The sequence below is a fragment of the Zalophus californianus genome, chromosome 2 (assembly GCF_009762305.2).
Source record: "Zalophus californianus isolate mZalCal1 chromosome 2, mZalCal1.pri.v2, whole genome shotgun sequence".
Lineage (NCBI taxonomy): Eukaryota > Metazoa > Chordata > Mammalia > Carnivora > Otariidae > Zalophus > Zalophus californianus.
In genome coordinates, this window is record NC_045596.1 from 54,338,444 (window position 1) to 54,356,668 (window position 18,225).

Genomic DNA, 18,225 nt, shown 5'->3' on the forward strand with positions numbered 1-18,225 from the left:
AGACATAGGGTGATGAATGGATAAAAAACGAGACCCATCAACATGCTGTCTACAATAAACTAATTTCATGCCTAACAACACATACAAACTGAAGTTGGGACCAAAAACGGTCCATGCAAATGGAGGTGAAAAAAAAGCTAGGGTAACAATAACTACATCAAACCAAAAAAAAAAAAAAAACTCTAAAGATTACAAGAGACAAAGAAGGGAATTACATAATTATACAGGATCAATCCAACAAGAGGATGTAACAGTTGTAAGTATATATGAACCCAACATAGGAACACTTAAATATATAAAGTAAATATTAACAGACACAAAAGGAGAAATTGACAGTAATACAAAAGCAATAGACTTCAGGGGTGCCTGGGTGGCTTACGGGTTAAGCATCTGCCTTTGGCTCAGGTCATGATCACAGAGTCCTGGGATCAAGCCCCTTGTCGGGCTCCCTACTCAGTGCAGAATCTGCTTCTCCCCTTCCTTTTGCCCCTCCCCCTACTTGTACATGCACTCGCTCTCTCAAATAAATAAATCTTTAAAAAAAAAATTGTCTTTGCAGATGACATGATACTCTATGTGGAAAATGCAAAAGACTCCACCACAAAATTGCTAGAACTCCTACAGGAATTCAGCAAAGTGGCAGGATATAAAAACAATGCACAGAAATCAGTTGCTTTTCTATACACTAACAATGAGACAGAAGAAAGAGAAATTAAGGAGTTGATCCCATTTACAATTGCACCAAAAACCATAAGATACCTAGGAATAAACCTAACCAAAGAGGCAAAGGATCTGTACTCAGAAAACTATAGAACACTCATGAAAGAAACTGAGGAAAACACAAAGTAATGAAAAAACGTTCCATGCTCATGGATTGGAACAACAAATATTGTTAGAATGTCTATGCTACCTAGAGCAATCTGTACATTCAATGCAATCCCTATCAAAATACCAACAACTTTTATCACAGAAGTGGAACAAATCATCCTAAAATTTGTATGGAACCAGAAAAGACCCTGAATAGCCAAAGGAACGTTGAAAGAGAAAACCAAAGCTGGTGGCATCACAATTCCAGACTTCAAGCTCTATTACAAAGCTGTCATTGTCAAGACAGTACGGTACTAGCACAAAAACAGACACACAGATCAACAGAACAAAACAGAGAAACTGGAAATGGACCCTCAACTCAATGGTCAACTAATCTTCGACAAAGCAGGAAAGAATATCCAATGGAAAAAAGACAGTCTCTTCAACAAATGGTGTTGGGAAAATTGGATAGCCACAAGCAAAAGAATGAAACTGGACTATTCTCTTATACCATACACAAAAATAAACTCTAAATGGATGAAAGACCTACATGTAAAAAAGGAATCCATCAAAATCCTAGAGGAGAACACAGGCAGCAACCTCTGTGACCTCGGCTGCATCAACTTCTTGTTAGACATGTCTCCAAAGGCAAGGGAAACAAAGGTAAAAATGAACTACTGGGACTTCACTGAGATAAACAGCTTTTGCACAGCAAAGGAAACAGTCGACAAAACCAAAAGACAATCGACAGAATGGGAGAAGATATTTGCAAATGACATATCAGATAAAGATCCAAGATCTATAAAGAACTTACCAAACTCAACACCCAAAGAACAAATAATCCAGTCAAGAAATGGACAGAAGACATGAACAGACATTTCTCCAAAGACATCCAAATGGCCCACAGACACATGAAAAAGTGCTCCACATCACTTGGCATCAGGGAAATACAAATCAAAACCACAATGAGATACCACCTCACACCAGTCAGAATGGCTAAAATTAACAAGTCAGGAAATGACAGATGTTGGCGAGGATGCGGAGAAAGGGGAATCCTCTTACACTGTTGGTGAGAATGCAAGATGGTCAGCCACTCTGGAAACCAGGATGGAGGTTCCTCAAAAAGTTAAAAATAAGAGCTACCATACAACCCAGCAATTATACTACTAGGTATTTACCCAAAGGATACAAACGTAGTGATTCGAAGGGGCACCTGAACCCCAATGTTTATAGCAGCAATGTCCATAATAGCCAAACTATGGAAAGAGCCCAGGTGCCCATCGACAGAGGAATGGATAAAGAAAATGTGATGTGTGTGTGTGTGTGTGTGTGTGTGTGTATGTATGTGTGTACACAATGGGATATTACTCAGCCATCAAAAAAATGAAATCTTGCCATTTGCAACGATGTGGATAGAACTAGAGGGTATTATGCTAAGTAAAATAAGTCAATCAGAGAAAGACAATTATATGATTTCACTCATATGTGGAATTTAAGAAACAAAACAGCATCATGGGGAAGGGAGGTAAAACTAACACAAGACAAAATCAGAGAGAAAGACAAACCATAAGAGACTCTTAATCACAGGAAACAAACTGAGGGGTTGATGGTGGGGAAGGGGGTGGGTGGATGGGGTAACTGGGTGATGGAATGAGCACTGGGTATAAGGCGGATGAATCACTGACCTCTACCTCTGATACCAATAATACATTATATGTTAATTGAATTTAAATAAAAAATTTAAGAAAAGACGAATCACTGAACTCTACCTCTGAAACTAATAAAACACTATATGTTAATTAATTCAATTTAAATAAAATTTAAAAAAGAAAAACTTAATAAATAAATTTATTTTTAAAAAGCAGCAGCAGAAAAAAAAAACCAAACTGAAACTCTCATAATCATTACAACTTTGGTTGTAAAATACTTTGGTTGTTACAGTTTACCATAACCATCTAACTGATTTTCTGCTGGAAGTATTTCTCCTGAATTCTCAAGAGCTAGTTTTTGGAGTCAAACTTAACATACTAACTTAACCATGAACTAGTTGTGAAACATCACAGAAGCTAAAGTCACTCAACCTCTCTAATGTAAACTGTAGTTTTTTCCATCCGCCTACTAAAATAAATAACAGGTAAATAACAGAACCCACCTCATAGAGTTTTGTGAGATGTAAATTAATATAATGCTGTAACATGCCTGACATATAGCAATTCATTAAACATTAGCTATTACTGTTTTTTTTTAACTTTATTTACTTACTTATTTATTTAAGTAATCTCTACACCCAACATGCGGCTCGAACTCATGACCCCAAGATCAAGAGTTGCATGCTCTTTTGATTGAACCAGCCAGGTGTGCCACTATTACTGTTTTTTAAAAAAATGGGTAAAGCTGTATTTACAAGAACGTTCATGGTAGTATTATTTATACTTAGAAAACAATAACCAAATTGAACACCATCTAAATATTACACAATAGGAAACTTATAAATCAGGGTAGTTATGTTTGCATGTGTTTGTGTGTATACACACATACTCATTTTATCTAACAATGCAAAGTTCTATATAGTAAGCTGACTTTGTTGGCTATATAATCAAATTCCTATGCTTTTACCTACCTTCTGTTTGCTAGAAGTTTCCAATTCTGAAAGTAGTTTATTTAAAATCTCCCAGTCTAACTGTACTGTTTAGTAAAAATCTTGGTGTTTTTTTTGTTTTGTTTTGTTTTTAGTTTTTTCTTTATACATTTTATTTGTTAAGTTGTTTGGTGCATAAGTGTTTATGATTTTTCTATCTTCTTCATTAATTTTTTATCATTACATGTCCTTCTCTATTCTGTTCAGCACTTTCATTTTAACCTTAAATTCCACTTTGCCTAATATTAAAATTACACTATTTTCTTATTTTCAGTAGTCTACCTAATTTTTTTGACAATCTTTTATTTTTTAACCTGTTTTAAGTGTTTCTTATAAACACATAATTCAATATGTACTATTTAACCAAATCTGAGAGTCCCTACCTTATTAGAGGAATTCAATCCATTATTTAGTGTAACAAGCAACATGTTTCCTTTTATTCCTTCCATCTTACTTTATATTTAACTAGTTATTTTTCATCAGTGCTGCTTCTTTCTCATTTTTATTGATTTGAGCAAATGACCATATCTTTTTCTTCCCCTCCCTTGGTCATTTCAAAGTTTTGCTGTGCTTTTTCACCCTAATATTGGTCACCTTCCCATTCCTGACACTCAAAAATTAAACTCTCAGTTCTCCATGATTATATTAAAAACTATATCCCTTACCAAGATATGCTATTCTCTCCTTTTCTCATTCGGTAAAATAAAACTTTTAGACTATTTTTACTACCACTATTCTGCCCCTACTCTCTTCCCTACCACATTAAGTTTTTTGTTTTTTTTTAAAGATTTTATTTATTTATTTGACAGAGAGGCACAGTGAGAGAGGGAACACAAGCAGGGGGAGTGGGAGAGGGAGAAGCAGGCCTCCTGCCGAGCAGGGAGCCCGATTAAGTTTTAATTAAAGATAGTATGGATTTCAATTACAAATTTAAGATAGTATGGAATTCAATTACAAATTTCAATTACAAAAGTCATTATTTAGCACTTATAAATCCCCATTCACATTAGCATTAGGTAGTAGTCACACCCTAAGGTAATCAGCAATAATTCACATCCTTGTGTAATAATCCCCTCTCCTAAGATGTGGGAACTGTGACTTTCTTCTCATCTGCAGAATATGGTAAGAGTGACAGGGAATCACCATGATTACATCACGATTATATATATGACAATATATGATATTATACATATAAGACACCATCTAGCAGATGCAGAGAGAAATTCTTCCTTGCTGGCTCTGAAGAACCAAGATGCCATACTATGAAGGGGCGTATGGAAAGGGTCATGTGGCAAAGAACTGCAGGTAGCCTTTAGAAGCTAAAAGTAATGGCCCATGGCTCACAAGCCAGCAAGAAAACAGTTACCTCAGTCCCACAGTTTCAAGGAACTGAATTCTAACAACCACAGGAGCTTGGAATAGGACCTCAAACCTCAGATGAGACCACAACCCAGGCTGACACTTCTGATTGCAGCCTGTGACTCTTGAACAGAGGACCCAGCTAATCTGTGCCTGAGCTTCTGATCTGAAGAAAATATGGATAATAAATAAATGTGTGTTGTCTAAGCCACTGAATTGTGGTAATTTAGTACACAGCAACAGAAAACAAATACATGTTATTTAAATTTAACCACATATATTACAAGAATTATTCCTCACCACTGTTTCCTCTCTTTGGAGTCAATTTTGATTCATACACTTGGTTAGAATACCTTACGTGAGTATTTTACTGGGAGGATTTAGAGTCAACTCAATCTTTGCATTATCTGCAAAGTAAATTCTTATCAGAAAGGAAAATACCTTGGCTAAGTACAAGATTACTGGGTTGTAATACATTTCTTAAAAAAGGCTATAGATGTTATTTTATTCTTCCAATGTTACACAGATCAACAGTACTAGTCATTTTTTCTCCCTTATATATAAATGTTTCTGTCTAGAAGCTTCCTTATATTCTTGAAATTTAGGATTTTATTCACTGATGTCTAGAAGTGTATCTTTTTCAATAATTTTGACTGGCAGTTGGCAAACTCATTCAAATTGCAGATTTAAGCCATCTTTAATCCAGGGAAGTTTTCTTTAACATACTTCTTTTAACTCTTTTCCCTCCTCCACCTGTTTATCTTTTCTGGAAATCCTATTATTTGCAAGTTTTCTCAGCTGTCTCCATATTATTTCCATTGTATAGCTTTTTTCCTCATGATTTCCATCTTTTCATATTTTGTCTCTGAGGAATGTCTTCCATGTCAACACACAGTTACTAATTCAGCTCTCAGTAACAGTGACTACCCTTTATTTTCACTTCATCTACTGACTTTTTAAATTTAAAAAATTGGGTTTTTTCAGTCCCAGAAAGTTTTCTGTGCTATAACTGAATCTCTGAAAATGCTCATATTTCTTTTATTGTTAAAATTGTTATTCATCTACTACAAAAATTCTAGCTCACCAGCAGTTGCCTACTATTCTTAGGCATGATGCTTGATTTTCCTCTCTCTAGTTGCTAAAGCCCCTGCTCAGAAACATTTTTATTTGTTTGCCTACTCCTGACTAGTTATCATTCCACTTCAAGAAAGTGTTAAGACTAACAGCCTTTCTTCATATGGGCCCACAAAATATTGACAAAATACGAGTTTCTGGTTGAAGCAATTTGAGGAAACTTCACTTCTAGTGGTTCTCCTCAGGTACAAGTTCGGGAGCACTCACAACTTCAGGCACAGAGAGAAACATAAAAGGCCACTGCAATCCCACAAAGGTGAAAGGTCCCATGAATCCTGACTGGCAAATACATCATGGGGAACCACAGAGTTTTAATCCTCCATGGCCTCTCCATGGGTTCCCCAGCTCCCATCTTTGCCTACTTATTCTAGCTACTGCTTCATTTACAAGTGGACTGGGTAAAAATGGGAGTTGTCAGGGATGTCATCTACCTAGCAGTTATTACTTACAGAATTCTCCACCCTACCTTCTTAGCGTAGGTGAAATCATGCTCCCTAATAGAGGCAAAGAGTGAGAGGGACACAGGATTTATAAATGAACAATAAAGATCATTATTTGGCCTATGATGACTTATTGTGAAATTCATAAAAACTAAATAAATAGTTTTAATTTATCTGCCAATTAATCCAAATATTTCCTCCCTGCATGAGAAAAATTAAGTCCTATTTAGTAACAGAGGTTTTATAATATTAAGATATTAAAAGAGAGAAATAATCTTACCTAACTTGTGATGTATTTTATTCTCTGGTATTACTGTAGATATTTTTACTCTTGAGTCACCTGCAAAATGCAAATGATAATATCATGACCACAGGCTGCTAATTCCATGTTGAACTAAACTGTTAGTTGGTCAATTTCTTTTTTTTTTTTTAATTTTATTTATTTATTTGACAGAGAGACAGCGAGAGAGGGAACACAAGCAGGGGGAGTGGGAGAGGGAGAAGCAGACTTCCCGCTGAGCAGGGAGCCCAATGCAGGGCTTGATCCCAGGACCTTGGGATCATGACCGGAGATGAAGGCAGACGCTTAACTGACTGAGCCACCCAGGCACCCCGGTCAATTTCAATATTAAGTATTTTAATTAAATTTAACCTGACAATCATGTTATTACTTTTTACTTTTTACTGCTGAGGAATAAAGACTAATGAAAAACAGTATAACATTTTTCTAGATTTTGCTACAACGTGTATGTCTAAAGAGCCTAATGGTTAAAAAGAACAAAAAATAAGCAAGTTTTCTGGACTTCGGGTGAAATAAGCCACTTGGCAGATTAAAATGTAGGGTGTAATAAAGAACAATCAATATGCTAATAATGTAATATATGATCTTTCAAGTTCTAAAATAGTATAAGTATACTAAATTTAGCAGTGTGCCAATTAGGCCAAAGTTTTCAACTTTAGTATTGAAATAGCATCTAAACATAGCTGCCATTAATTCTTTCTCTTCCTATGCACAAATGTCATTCTTTATCAAGAAGCAGAGTCTAATTCCCTTTTCTCTGAATTCCCTAATTCCCTGAATCTCTGCTGATCTTAATGACTAGCTTGACTAACAGAACATAGCAGAAATGACATTCTGGGGCTTCAAAGGCTAAGTCCTAAGAAGATATGCAGGTTCCACCTGGGTTTCTTACAACTTCACTCTGGAGAAAGAGCCACCACATAAGAAGTCCGACCACCCCAAGACTGCCATGCTGTGAGGAAACCCAAGCTAACCGCATGCGGAGAAAAAAGATACACCTGGCCAGCTCCCAACTTGTTCCAGCCACCCTAGCTAAGTGCTAAATATAGAAGTGAAAAAGTCACCCTGGACTTCCAACCCAGTTGAGCTTTCAAATGACTCCAGCCCCAGCAGCTTGCATTTAGGTAAGAATGCATGAGAGAGCCCAAGTGAGACTTGCCTAACTAAGCCAAGTCAACCCACAGAACAATGAGAGAGAAATCAATTGTTGTACTAAGCCACTAAGTTTTGGGTGTTTGTTATGGAGCAACACGTAATTGGAACACTTAATGTCCATGAATGACCTAAAACTGAAAAGTAAGTCTACGCTTTCATTATATTCTCAAATGAGTCCATGATAGCAAAAGACTGTTTAAAATTACTAAATTGGGGCATCTGGGTGGCGGGCTCAGTCAGTTAAGCATCTGACTCTTAATTTCAGCTCAGATCATGTCTCTGGGTCATGAGATAGAGCCCCGAGTAGGGCACCATGCTGAGCATGGAGCCTGCTTTAGATTTTCTCTCTTCCTCTTTCTCTGCCCTTCCCTCACACATGCATGCACACACTCTCTTAAAAAAAAATATATTAAAATTAAATGATTGAATTAGATACTTTATAAAATTGCTGGCTAAGAAGAAACTTTAGTGATCATAAAATCTAATTTTCCTGTCCAGAATTGGCAAATCTATACAGATCTATAGAAGTTAAAAGTAGATTAGTGGATGCCATAGGCATAGGAGATATGAGAGGCGAGGGAAGGAAAGGTAACTGCTAAAGATAAATATGGGGTTTCTTCTGGGGATGATAAAAATTTTCTAAAATTTATTGTGATGGTTACACACCATTGAATTACATCCCATAAATGGGTAAATTTTATGGTATGTGACTATCTCAATAAAGCTGTTACCAAAAAAAAAAAAAAAAATCTAAATTCTCATGCAATCCCCACTAGAAAAAGTAGAGGGCTAGTCACTCCTTGAAAATTCTCCCATAGCAGTGAGCTGTGGGGAGCAGCTGATGGGATCAGAGTAAGAATGAAGCAAATAAGTAAATATACTAAGAACAGTCCACTGAGAGAGCCTAGAAGCAATGATATCCCAGTAACAGTGAGCACACCAAGAGCCCAGATCTGAGTTTCTAAAGCCATTATCCACTAAAAAGAATCAGGTTCCTTAGCAGAAATAAGTGACTTCAGAGTTGAGACAGGGAAAGTAGATCAGAACATCTTAAGCCAAAAAAAGAGAGTATTCACAAAATGACAGAAACATAGTAAAAGAACCTAAGGACCAGTTGAAAGGATGCCTACTGACCAAATCTGGCACAATATGAGTATTAGAATAAATAAAAGAGATTACAACCATCAATAAACAGGAATGCAGGTAGCAACCCATAATTATATAAATAAACAAATAAGAGAAGGGGTAAGAAAAACTATTTCTTACAGAATGCCACTAATTAACAGGAATTAGGAAAACAGAACAGCACAATTTGGTAACATCATTAGTGGCTGATGATTCGAGTGGGAGTCTTCAAAAGATGCTAAGATTGGTGTGAAGGTTTGAAAAGGAACACATTATTATAATAGCATCAGAATATCACACCACAAAATACTTACCAATTATAAGAGAACAACCATATCTTTAGAGTAGAGATAATACTGGGTATTTACCCCAAAGATACAAATGTAGGGATCCAAAGGGGTACGTGACGTGCACCCCGATGTTTACAGCAGCAGTGTCCACAATAGCCAAACTGTGGAAAGAGCCAAGATGTCCATCGACAATGAATGGGTAAAGAAGATGTGGCATATATACACAATGGAATATTATGCAGCCATCAAAAGGAATGAGATCTTGCCATTTGCAACGACATGGATGGAACTGGAGGGTGTTATGCTGAGTGAAATAAGTCAATCAGAGAAACACATGTATCTTATGACCTCACTGATATGAGGAACTCTTAATATCAGGAAACAAACTGAGGGTTGCTGGAGTGGTGGGGGGGGTGGGAGGGATGCGGTGGCTGGGTGATAGACATTGGGGAGGGTATGTGCTATGGTGAGTGCTATGAATTGTGCAAGACTGATGAATCACAGATCTGTACCTCTGAAACAAATAATGCAATATATGTTAAGAAAAAAAAAAGAAGAAGAAGAAGATAGCAGGAGGGGAAGAATGAAGGGGAGTAAATCAGAGGGGGAGAGGAATCATGAGAGACGACGGACTCTGAAAAACAAACTGAGGGTTCTAAAGTGGAGGGGGGTGGGGGATGGGTTAGCCTGGTGACGGGTATTAAAGAGGGCACGTTCTACGTGGAGCACTGGGTGTTATGCACAAACAATGAATCATGGAACACTACATCAAAAACTAGTGATGTAATGTATGGTGATTAACGTAACAATAAAAAAATTTAAAGAAAAATAAAGATTAACATCACCAACAAGAGATGGGTAAGCACCGTCTCCTAATGAGATGCACAAAGAACACAGAATCATTTCTGTACTACTGTCACATGCGCAAGGCTGGCATCTGATCATGAGGAAACATCAGAAAGACTCAGGTTGAAAGTCATTCTAAAGAATAAAAAGTTGTACTCTCTCAAAAAAATGTAAAGGTCAGGAGAGTTAGAAAATGCCTTATTGAAGAAAACTTAACGGACATGAGAATTAAATGCAATCTATGATCCTGGATTGGATCCTGAACCAGAACAATAATGGAACTGCTGGTGAAATCTGCACGGAATCAGTGAAGGAATACTAGTGTTATATTAATGCTGATTTCCTGACTTGGACGGTTGGTTAAAGTATGATTATGGTCTTCTCTTACATCATATCTGCATATACTTTCACATAGTACTATGTCTGCAACTTGTTCTCAAATAGTACAGAAAAGGCTAATAATAGCCAAAGCAATCTTGAGAAAGAACAAAGCTGGAGGTATCACAATACCAGATTTCAAGATATACTACTAAGCTGTAGTACATCAAAACAGTATGATACAACCACAAAAAAAAAAAAAACCACAAAAAACATAGGTCAATGGAATAAAAGAGAGAATGCAGCTATAAACTCATGCTTATATAATCAATTAATCTATGACAAAGGAGAGGTAAGAATATACAAGAGGGAAAAGACAGCATATTCAATCAATGGTGTTGGAAAAAATGGAGAGCTTCATGCAAAAAAATGAAACAGGACCACACTTTCTTACACTTTACACAAAAATAAACTCAAAATGGATTACCGACCTGGAAGTAAGACCTGAAACCATAAAACTCCTATAAGAAACCAGAGGCAGTAATTTCATTGACATTGGCTGTAGCAACATTTTTCTAGATATGTCTCCTTGGGCAAGGGAAACAAAAGCAAAAATAAACTATTAGGACTACATCAAAATAAAAAGCTTTTCCATAGCAAAGGAAACCAACAACAAAATGAAAAGGCAACCTACTAAACGGGAGAAGATTATTTGCAAATGATATATCCAATAAGGGGTTAATATTCAAAATATGTAAAGAACTTAAACAACGCAACAGCAAAAAAACAAAATAATCCAATTTAAAAATGGGCGGAGGACCTGAACAGACATTTTTCCAAAAAAGACATCCAGATGGGCAGCAGACACATGAAAAGATGCTCAACATCACTCATCATCAGGGAAATGCAAATCAAAACCATAATGAACTACTACCTTATACCTGGCAGAATGGCTAGAATCAAAAAGATAAGAAACATGTTGGTGAGGATGTGGAGAAAAATGAACCTTCATGCAGGATGGTAGAAATGCAAATTGGTGTAGCCACTGTGGAAAACAGCATGGAGGTTCCGCAAAAAATTAAAAATAGAATTATCATATGATCCAGTAATTCCACTACTCAGTGTTTATCCAAAGAAAACAAAAACACTAATCCAAAAAGATAATTGCACCCTTATGTTTACTGCAGCATTATTTAAAATAGCCAAGATATAGAAGCAATCCAAGTGTCCATCCACAGATGAATGGATAAAGATGATGTGGTGTGTATACAAACCACACACACACACAGTGGAGTAGTACTCAGGCATAAAAATAGTGACATCTTGCCATTTGCAACAACATGGATGGAATGGAGGGACTTAGAGGGTGTAATGTTAAGTGAAACAAGTCAGTCAGAGAAAGACAAATACCACATGATTTCACACATATGTGGAATTTTTTTTTAAATGGTATTTATTGATTTGACAGAGAGCATGAGAGAGAGCAGGAGCAGGGGGGGTGGGACAGAAGGAGAGGGAGAAGCAGACTTCCCGCTGAGGAGGGAGCCCAATGGGGGACTTAATCCCAGGACCCTGGGACCATGACCTGGGCCGAAGGCAGACGCTTAACCGACTGAGCCACCCAGACGCCCCACTCATATGTGGAATTTAAGAAACAAAACAACTGAAGAAAACAAGTGACCAAAAAAACCCAGACTCTTAAATACAGAGAACATACTGGTGGTTGCCAGAGGAGAGGTGGGTGAGGGATGAGTGACATAGATAAAGAGGATTAAGAGTACACTTATGGGGCGCCTGGGTGGCTCAGTCGTTAAGCGTCTGCCTTCGGCTCAGGTCATGATCCCAGGGTCCTGGGATCGAGCCCCACATCGGGCTCCCTGCTCCACGGGAAGCCTGCTTCTCCCTCTCCCATTCCCCCTGCTTGTGTTTCCTCTCTCTGTGTGTCTCCCTCTGTCAAATAAATAAATAAAATCTTTAAAAAAACGAGAGCAGGGAAAGTCTGCTTCTCCCTCTCACATTCCCCCTGCTTGTGTTCCCTCTCTGTGTGTCTCTCTCTGTCAAATAAATAAATAAAATCTTTAAAAAAAAAAAAAAAGAGTACACTTATGATGAGCACTGAATAAAGTATAAAAATGCTGAATCATATTGTATACCTAAAACTAACATAATACTGTATGTTAATATACTTCAATAAAAAAACAAAATTTTTAAGGGGCACCTAGGTGGCTCAGTCAGTTGAGTGTCCAACTTTTGATCTCAGCTCATACCTTGACCTTGGGGTCATGAGTTCAGGCCCCGAGCCGTGTTGGGCTCCATGCTGGGTATGGAGGCTACTGAAAAAAATTTTTTTAAAGGCTAATGATAAGAAACGTGTATGAATATATATGTAGCAGAGGCAGGGAGGGAGACGGAACAAATGTAAAATGTTGACAACTATGGAATCTGGGTGAAGCAGATATGGGATTTCAGAGTAAGTTTAAAATTAATAATTTCTAAAATTTAATAATTTAAGTAATAAATTTAATAATTTCAAAAAAAATATTTTAAAAAACAGCAACAAAGAGATAACTCCTGAATTTCAAACATTAAAGAATCCTAATAAGCATGGAGATAGAAGAAAACAGGTTACTTGCAAAGAAAATAAGAAATACGTCTGCCTTTAAATTTCTACTCATAAGCATTAGCTATTGTGAGGCAAAAGATCAATAGCCAGCTAGTTTAAAGGAAAAAAGATTATGACCCAAAGATTATTTTTACCATTCAACTGTTTGTAAAAAAAAAAAAAAAAAAAATTCTGAGTTCTTGCCGACATATGTGAGAATGTCTACCAACTTTACAAAGTAACAAGGCTATCTGTTCTGACAGTAAGTATAAATATGTTGAACATTTATTAAAGGAAAAAATACTGACAGAGAAAGTGAAAGATAAAAATTCAATCATGTACTGTTTCTAAACCACTTTGTTTTAGTTCTGTAGGAAAGGTTAAGTAAAAAGATGAATAAAAATATAAAAAAGAACAATGAACCAAAAGAAAGCAGGGGTCACAATATTAATATTAGACAAAACAGACTACAAGGTAAAAGCATTGTAATAGGATCAAGAAGATAAATTTGACCAAAGCAGGTACATTCCATATAAAAGCTTACATGCTTTTATGTTAGATGTACAAACACTGCAGAAAATAGAAAAAAGCAGACCATTGCAGTGGAAATACTTTACTTCAACTCTGGCAGTCTTCAGCAGATTTCACAAATCAAGGATATAAAGGATCGAATTAATATCTAATGTAACATGTTCAATTCTAAGATCCTGTTCTTTCCCCCAAAATCTGCTCCTTCCCCAGTAGTCTCCAAATCAAGTAATGACAACACCATTCTTTCAGGTGCTCAAGCCAAAAAGCCTTAAAGTTATCCCTGACATCTCTCTCTTACATCCCACATCCCATCCATCAGGAAATCCTGTGGATTCTATCTTCAAAAATATTCAAAATCCTACTACTGCTCTCCACCCTCCACTGCTACCACACGACTCTAAGCAAACTCTTATTGGGATTAGTAATGTCTCACCAGTCTCCCTGCTTCCAACCTTACGCCAGCCCCCTCCAACTCACCAGTCCGTCCCTAACACAACAGCCAGTCATTCTGTTTATAAATCCGTCATATCGCTCCTCTGCTCAAAACCCTCCAATGCCTTATCATCTCTTAGGAAAAGCCAAAAATCCTTAAAACAGCTTTTAACATCCTACATGTGATCTTTCATTCTTGTTATCTCTATGACATCATCTCCTACTACTCTATCCCTCTTCCTTTGCTCCACCCAGTCTCCTTGGTGTTTTGCCATCAGACTCATTATCATATCAGAAAAACTGCCCTTGGTCTTCCCTCTACCTGAGGCATTATTTCCTCATACAGCTGCATAATTTGCTTCCTCATCTTTTTCCTATTTCGCTCAAATGATCACTTCCTCAGTGAGGCCTTTGCTGCCCATCTACCTAAGAATTAAACCGCCATTTCCCACTGCAAAATCCCTGGCTTTATTTTTCTACTCTCAATCTAGCAAATCATAAGTTTTGCTATCTTTTCCTTTCTTGTCTTCTATCCTGGTCCCCCAGAAAGTAAGCTCCAGGTGTGCAGAAGTTTTTGTCAGTTTTGTTCACTACCACATCTGCAGCCTCTAGAAGGATACATAGTTAAGTCTCCCATAATATTCTATAAATATTCAAGAGTTCCCAGGCACCTGGGTGAAAGCATCTGCCTTCGGCTCAGGTCATGATGTGAGGGTCCTGGGATTAAACCCTGCATCGGGCTCCCTGTTCAACGGGGAGTCTGTTTCTCCCTCTCCCTCTCCTCCCCAACCCCGCTCATGCTCACTCACTTTCTCTCAAATAAATAAATAAAAATCTTCAAAAATAAAAAAATACATGAGTTCCATAAATATTCAAAATATATTCAAAAATATACATCCACTAATAAGTGGATGTATATTTTTATAACCATATATATACACAAAAGAATATTCTCTCTTTTTCAAGCACCCATGGGAGAATTTTTTATATGTTCTAAGCATACTATAGATCACAAAGAAAACCTTAATAAATTCAAAAAATAAATAATACAAGCCAAAGTTCCCTAGAACAGTGAAATGAAACTAGAAATTGTTAACAAGGGCGCCTGGGTGGCTCAGTTGTTAAGCAGCTGCCTTCAGCTCAGGTCATGATCCCAGGGTCCTGGGATCAAGCCCGCATCAGGCTCCCTGCTCAGCGGGAAGCCTGCTTCTCCCTCTCCCTCTGCCCCTGCTTGTGTTCCCTCTCTCGCTGTGTCTCTCTCTGTCAAATAAATAAATTAAAAAAAAAATTGTTAACAAAGAACAAAACACTTCAGAATAACAGCCAACAGTATGTTTTAACATAAACCAGATATTAAACTAAACAAGAAAACTATGGGTGGAAACCGATATCCCCATTTTACAGATAAGGATGCTGAAGGTAAGAGGAATGAAGTTTTTTACTCAAGATAACATAGTAAATAAGTGGTAGAGCTAGATTCAACCCCAGGGACTCTGGAGACCAAGCTCTTGACTAATATACTCTTAAAAACTCCTGGGTCAAAGAAAAAATCACTGTAATTTAGGGTATACTACAGTAAGAATACAACATTTGGGGCGGCCTGGGTGACTCAGTTGGTTTAGTATCCAACTCTTGATTTTGGCTCAGGCCATGATCTCAGGGTTGGTGGGACTGAGCCCCACATCAGGCTCTGCGCTCAACAGGGAGTCTGCTGGAGATTCTCTCTCCCTTTGCCCCTCCTCCTACCCCTCCCCCTGCTCTCAGGCTTTCTCTCTCTCTAAAATAAATGAATAAATCTTTTTTTTTTAAAGGAACACAATATTTAAAAAGCTATAAAATTGGGGCACCTGGGTGGCTCAGTCAGTTGAGAGTCCGACTCTTGATTTTGGCTCGGGTCATGATCTCAAAGTCTTGAGATCAAGCCCCAGGTGGGGCTCTATACTCAGCACAGAGTCTGCTTCAGATTCTCTCTCTCTCCCTTGCTCTCCCACAACCCCACACACACTTTCTAAATAAATAAACAAATCTTTTAAAAAATTTTTTAAAATAAATAAAAAGCTGTAAAATTAAGCCAATACTACTCAGGAAAATTCATTGTTTTTTCAAATAAAAAATAGAAAATTAGAGAAAGTATTCAACTTAGAGGAGAAAAATACTAAAATAAATCTAAACAGGGAGAAAAAAACAATTTAAAAGACAAAACAAAGGGGGCACCTGGCTGGCTGAACTGATAGAGCCTGCCACTCTTTGTTATCAGGGTTGTAGGTTCAAGCCCCAAATTAAGTATAGAGATTACTCAAAAATAAAATCTTTAAAAAAAAAATTCCAAATTCCACATTCCTAGCATTTCAAGAGATGCAAATCAAAAGGAAAAAGAGGGGCGTTGGGTGGCTCAGTAAGTTGAGTGTCCAACTCTTGATTTTGGCTCAGGTCATGATCTCAGAGTTGTGAGATCAGCTCTGAGCTCAATAAGGAGTCATTCTCTCCCGTTCCCTCTAGCCACCCCACCCCCCCACAGCCAGCCCCACTCATGCACACACCTGTGTGTGCTCTATTTCTCTCAAAAAAAAAGAGAGAGAGAGAGATTCCAATTTAAAAAAAATTAAAAATAAAAAAGGAAAATTAATTAGTGAATTAGGAAAGAAAAAATAGTATAACAGATTAAATTCCAAGCACACATTCTTTAGCACCATAAAAATTACAAAACTATTAAGAGGCATTTAAAAAACTTTACTATGTAAAGTTTCAAACATATTTAAAATAGAAAAAATTATATAATGAAACTGATATATCCATCATACAGCTATAGTAATCAATACATGGCGAATCTTACTTCATTTATACCCTTAGCAGCTTAACATTTTTATTTTTTTTTAAGATTTATTTATTTGAGAGAAAGAGAGAGGAAGTGTGTGGCGGGCAGAGGCAAAGGGAGAAGGAGAGAAAGCCTCAAGCAGATCTGCACTGAGCATGAGCCCAATGCCAGGCCCTACCTCACAACCCTGAGATCATGACCTGAGCCAAAATCAAGAGTTAGGCGCCCAACCAACTGTGCCACCCAGACACCCCTTAACATTTTTCAATACTAGAGTAGATATTTTAAGTGTCAATTATTTCATTATGTTCTACCTCAAAGAAAGGACTGTCACTCTGTCATTCTTTCTCTTTCTCTTCCTCCCTCTATCACATAGGTGTAAGGTCTTACAAATCTCTAAACATATAGTAAGGCTCTTTGGAGTAAGTACTCAATACACATTTGCCACTGGTGATAATTTATATAAAACATAGCACACCCGTACTTTGTATGCATAATGCCATAAATATCAAGACAAGAGACAATAAATAATAACCTACTTGAACTTTCCTGAACTTCCTTGTCATCCACATCGGAATTATTCTTTCCAGATGTTAAATAATTCTTGAGCCTGAAAGGTCCACTTTAAGATAAAAAAGTAAACCATCAAATTTGTGCTTTTATAATACATATATCTAATTATCTATCCTAATGGTCATTTTTGTCCCAAAAACTGCCAAAGGTTTCCTTCTTATAAAACCAAAAGTGATGTTATAGATTACCAAAAATATATTTACATGCTACATAAAATAAAGAATCTATAATTTAATCCTATAACTGTCAAACAGGACAAATACTGAATTTTATAACCTTTTAAATTTCATGAATCAATTTTAAATTTTAAGTCAACTCAAGTAACACCCCTGATAAAAATCAAATCAAATAGTATTATTAAAAAATATTAGAAATAAATCAGCTTGTCTTAATTTAAAAATACAGCCAAAAACAAGTAGAATTTAAAATATAGTCCAGAAATTGCTCAGAGATAATTCAGCTTATCCCCGTCCTAGATTCCTTCCCTTCCATTATGAACCCAGAACAGGCCTAGTAGTCATAACCCACCAAATAGTAAAGAAATCTTAGCCATCACTTAAAAGTCTTGAGAATGTTATAATTTACCATTCTTTCATTTTAAAAGAGTGTATGACTTCAGATATTGTAAGAATAGGTTAATTTGGTTTGTTCACTGAGTGTACCTGTTTTAAACACATACCCACAAATTCTTAAACACTCCTCTTTTCAAGAGAGAAAGCCTAATCCCCCATTCCTTGAACGTGGTCTGGACTTAATGACCTGTTTCTAACAAACAGAATGAAGTGGAAGTGACAGTATGCAACTTCAGATACTAGGTCATTAAAAGGGAATTTTAACCTCCATCATAGTCACACTTTCT

General features: G+C 36.9%; 1 protein-coding gene across 3 annotated transcripts in view; it reads right to left on the reverse strand.

Moving 5' to 3' along the window:
• The window catches only part of CENPC (centromere protein C), an 87,365-nt gene that overhangs the window by 17,994 nt on the left and 51,146 nt on the right, over positions 1-18,225 (reverse strand). For 2 of the 3 annotated variants that reach the window (XR_004819925.1, XM_035726280.1), the window contains exons 15-16: positions 17,333-17,415; positions 6,659-6,718 (exon numbers count right to left, since the gene is read on the reverse strand). Coding sequence is in view for 2 of the 3 variants with exons in the window: in XM_035726280.1 (XP_035582173.1) it covers positions 6,659-6,718; positions 17,333-17,415 (143 nt within the window). In the remaining variant the exon portion in view is untranslated. The remainder of the gene's footprint in view (positions 1-6,658; positions 6,719-17,332; positions 17,416-18,225) is intronic. The other variant, XM_035726281.1, reaches the window with a different exon arrangement.